The sequence below is a fragment of the Engraulis encrasicolus genome, chromosome 8 (genome assembly GCF_034702125.1).
Source record: "Engraulis encrasicolus isolate BLACKSEA-1 chromosome 8, IST_EnEncr_1.0, whole genome shotgun sequence".
Taxonomy (NCBI): Eukaryota; Metazoa; Chordata; class Actinopteri; order Clupeiformes; family Engraulidae; genus Engraulis; species Engraulis encrasicolus.
Genome location: NC_085864.1, coordinates 36,953,521 through 36,956,020, shown reverse-complemented (window position 1 = coordinate 36,956,020; position 2,500 = coordinate 36,953,521). Strand labels below are relative to the sequence as shown.

The 2,500-nt window shown below is 41.6% G+C and overlaps 1 protein-coding gene across 1 annotated transcript in view; it reads left to right on the top strand.

Annotated features, from left to right (window-relative positions):
* The window catches only part of abcg1 (ATP-binding cassette, sub-family G (WHITE), member 1), a 50,351-nt gene that overhangs the window by 31,121 nt on the left and 16,730 nt on the right, over positions 1-2,500 (top strand). The window contains exons 4-5 of the mRNA XM_063205619.1: positions 1-22; positions 1,244-1,294. The exon at positions 1-22 is cut by the window's left edge and continues 111 nt beyond it. Coding sequence (XP_063061689.1) covers positions 1-22; positions 1,244-1,294 — 73 coding nt within the window. The remainder of the gene's footprint in view (positions 23-1,243; positions 1,295-2,500) is intronic.

Sequence of the window (2,500 nt, the reverse complement as noted above, 5' to 3'; positions counted from 1 at the left end):
CACTGTACAGGAAGCCATGATGGTAAGTTCAGTAGTATAGCTGACAGCACGGGCATCACAAAGAGTCACAAAGGGTAAAGTAGAACCACAGATATCCACTATCTAATTCCACGAATAAACCAAGCTCGACTTGAGCGACTCCGGCGACAGAAGTAATTGACTTTGTATCGAGTCGCTGGAGGCAGAAGAGACAAAAGCGATTTGGGCAACTAGAGTCGATTTGAGCGACAATTTGTTGTTGGACTTCAGCAAATATTATGCAAATGAGCTGTTATGCAGTTGTGCGACAGCCGCCACAGCCAATTGGAGTGGCGGAATGCTTGTATTTGGCTGTTGGCAGGCATGCTTTTCCGCTTCTATTGCTCGAATCGCTCTTCCTACACAGTATAGCAATTCTCTGTTGCTTAATCTTGTTCCCGCAGGTGTGTTCGCCTGGTAAGGTTTGGATACTGTGCCACCTCACTGGCCTGTAACAGTTTGACTATGTGGCCTAACCCTAAACCTATTCCTAAACCTAACCTCAATGACGTTATGCTGCCACAAGGGGGCGCCTTAGGCTACATAGTCAAAATGTGACGTGGAAGGAATACCCAAGACGTCAAAAATTGCAGTCTGGTCAAAGGTACTCAGATATTGACTACTTGGGGTGAGACTGTGTAGGAAATCCACCTCCAAGGTCTGGGTGCTATTGCACTAAAAAGCATCAGTTGAGTAAGAATGAGAAAGAAGATGAAGTAAGCCCTCAACGTCTGTAATTTGCTGCCAAAGATCTGTGATGTTTTGATTTTTGATAAGCCCTTCAATGGTGTCACCGGTGTCGAAGTATAAACGAGTCTTATCTGAACAGTCTAGGAGAAAAATGGAAAAAAAATCACTGAAAAACATACAACTCCATAATGTGGACTAGAAGTATCTTCCGTATAGTTGGTCTAATCTCTTGGTTGAGTCATGGTTGTCAAAGATATTTTAGTGAGCAGACAGAGGCACAAGGCCCAGACGGATAAAAACATCCTTTTACTTTGGCGACGTGGACACTTGCAGCTTTTGTTGTCAGTGTGTTTACTGTAAGATGGCAGGTTTGGCTCTGGTGTGGAAATTTGGCAGTCTTGCTGTGCACATATAGTCCACACTGTCTAAATCTGGATCTCTCTCTCTCTCTCTCTCTCTCTCTCTCTCTCTCTCTCTCTCTCTCTCTCTCTCTCTCTCTCTCTCTCTCTCTCTCTCTCTCTCTCTCTCTTTTTAGGTGTCTGCAAATCTTAAACTCCAGGAGAAGGAGGAGGGCAAGAGGGAGATGGTAAGTCTGTGTGCGTGTGTGCCATGGGAAACTTCTTCATCCCTCTGCTGTTAATCCCAACTCGCTTTTGTACTGTGTGTGTGTGTGTGTGTGTGTGTGTGTGTGTGTGTGTGTGTGTGTGTGTGTGTGCGTGCGTGCGTGCGTGCGTGCGTGCGTGCGTGCGTGCGTGCGTGCGTGCGCGTGTGTGTGTGTGTGTGTGTGTGTGTGTGTGTGTGTGTGTGTGTGTGTTATGGACCAAAAAAGTGGACAAAAAGTTGTATGTTCACAGGAAAGTATTTGATGCATATTTTGTACTTGTGTGTGTATGTTTGAAGTTGTAGTAAAATATATATTTGAAAATGCCAAAAAAATTACTTATAGGTTGTCTCTTTGACATTTGTCCAAATACAAATCAAAATGTTATGACATCAAGAATAACATTAACGAATTGAAAAGTTACGAATACGAATTACATTCGTTACATGTCTTTGTTTGTAGTTGTAGTAAAATAAATATTGGCAAATGCTAAAAACGAGTCAATATGTACTTATAGGTTGTGTGTTTGATACTTGTCCAAATATGAATTGAAAAGTTACGACATAAAAAATGACATAAACGAATTGAAAAGTTACGAATATGAAGTACATTTGTACAATCATTTCTCAGATGCAAGAAAGTGTAAAAAAATGTGTCATCTGTTCAGTCATCATGGCAGAGGCAGGGATGGATTGGTCAGAATTCCCACCCTGTGGTGTGATGACATCACCAATGGCATATTTTTTATCACTTTCTTGCATCTGAGAAATTCATTTTGGTAACTTTTCTATTTGTGAATGTCATTTTTGATGACGTAACTTTTTGATTAGTTTGGACAAATAAACATCCCATTATAAGTACAAATTATTATTTAGGGTTTGCAAATGTTTAACAACTAAAACCAAAGACGCAAACATATCCCAATATGCACGGATTACTTTCCTGTGAATACACAAATTTGTGTCCACCTTCTCCCGCACCATAGAGTGTCTGTGCGTGGGTCCGTGTGTGCAGCATGCCTATGTGCGTGAATGTGTGAGTGTGTACGTGTAGCTGTATACATGTGTGTCTCTACCCGTCCCTGTGCCTATGTCTATGTATGTACTGTACTGTATGTGTTAAAATGGAAACTAGGTTACCTGCTAACTAATTTAGGCAACCATCATTAGAATCTAGCCATCCGTGTGGCTA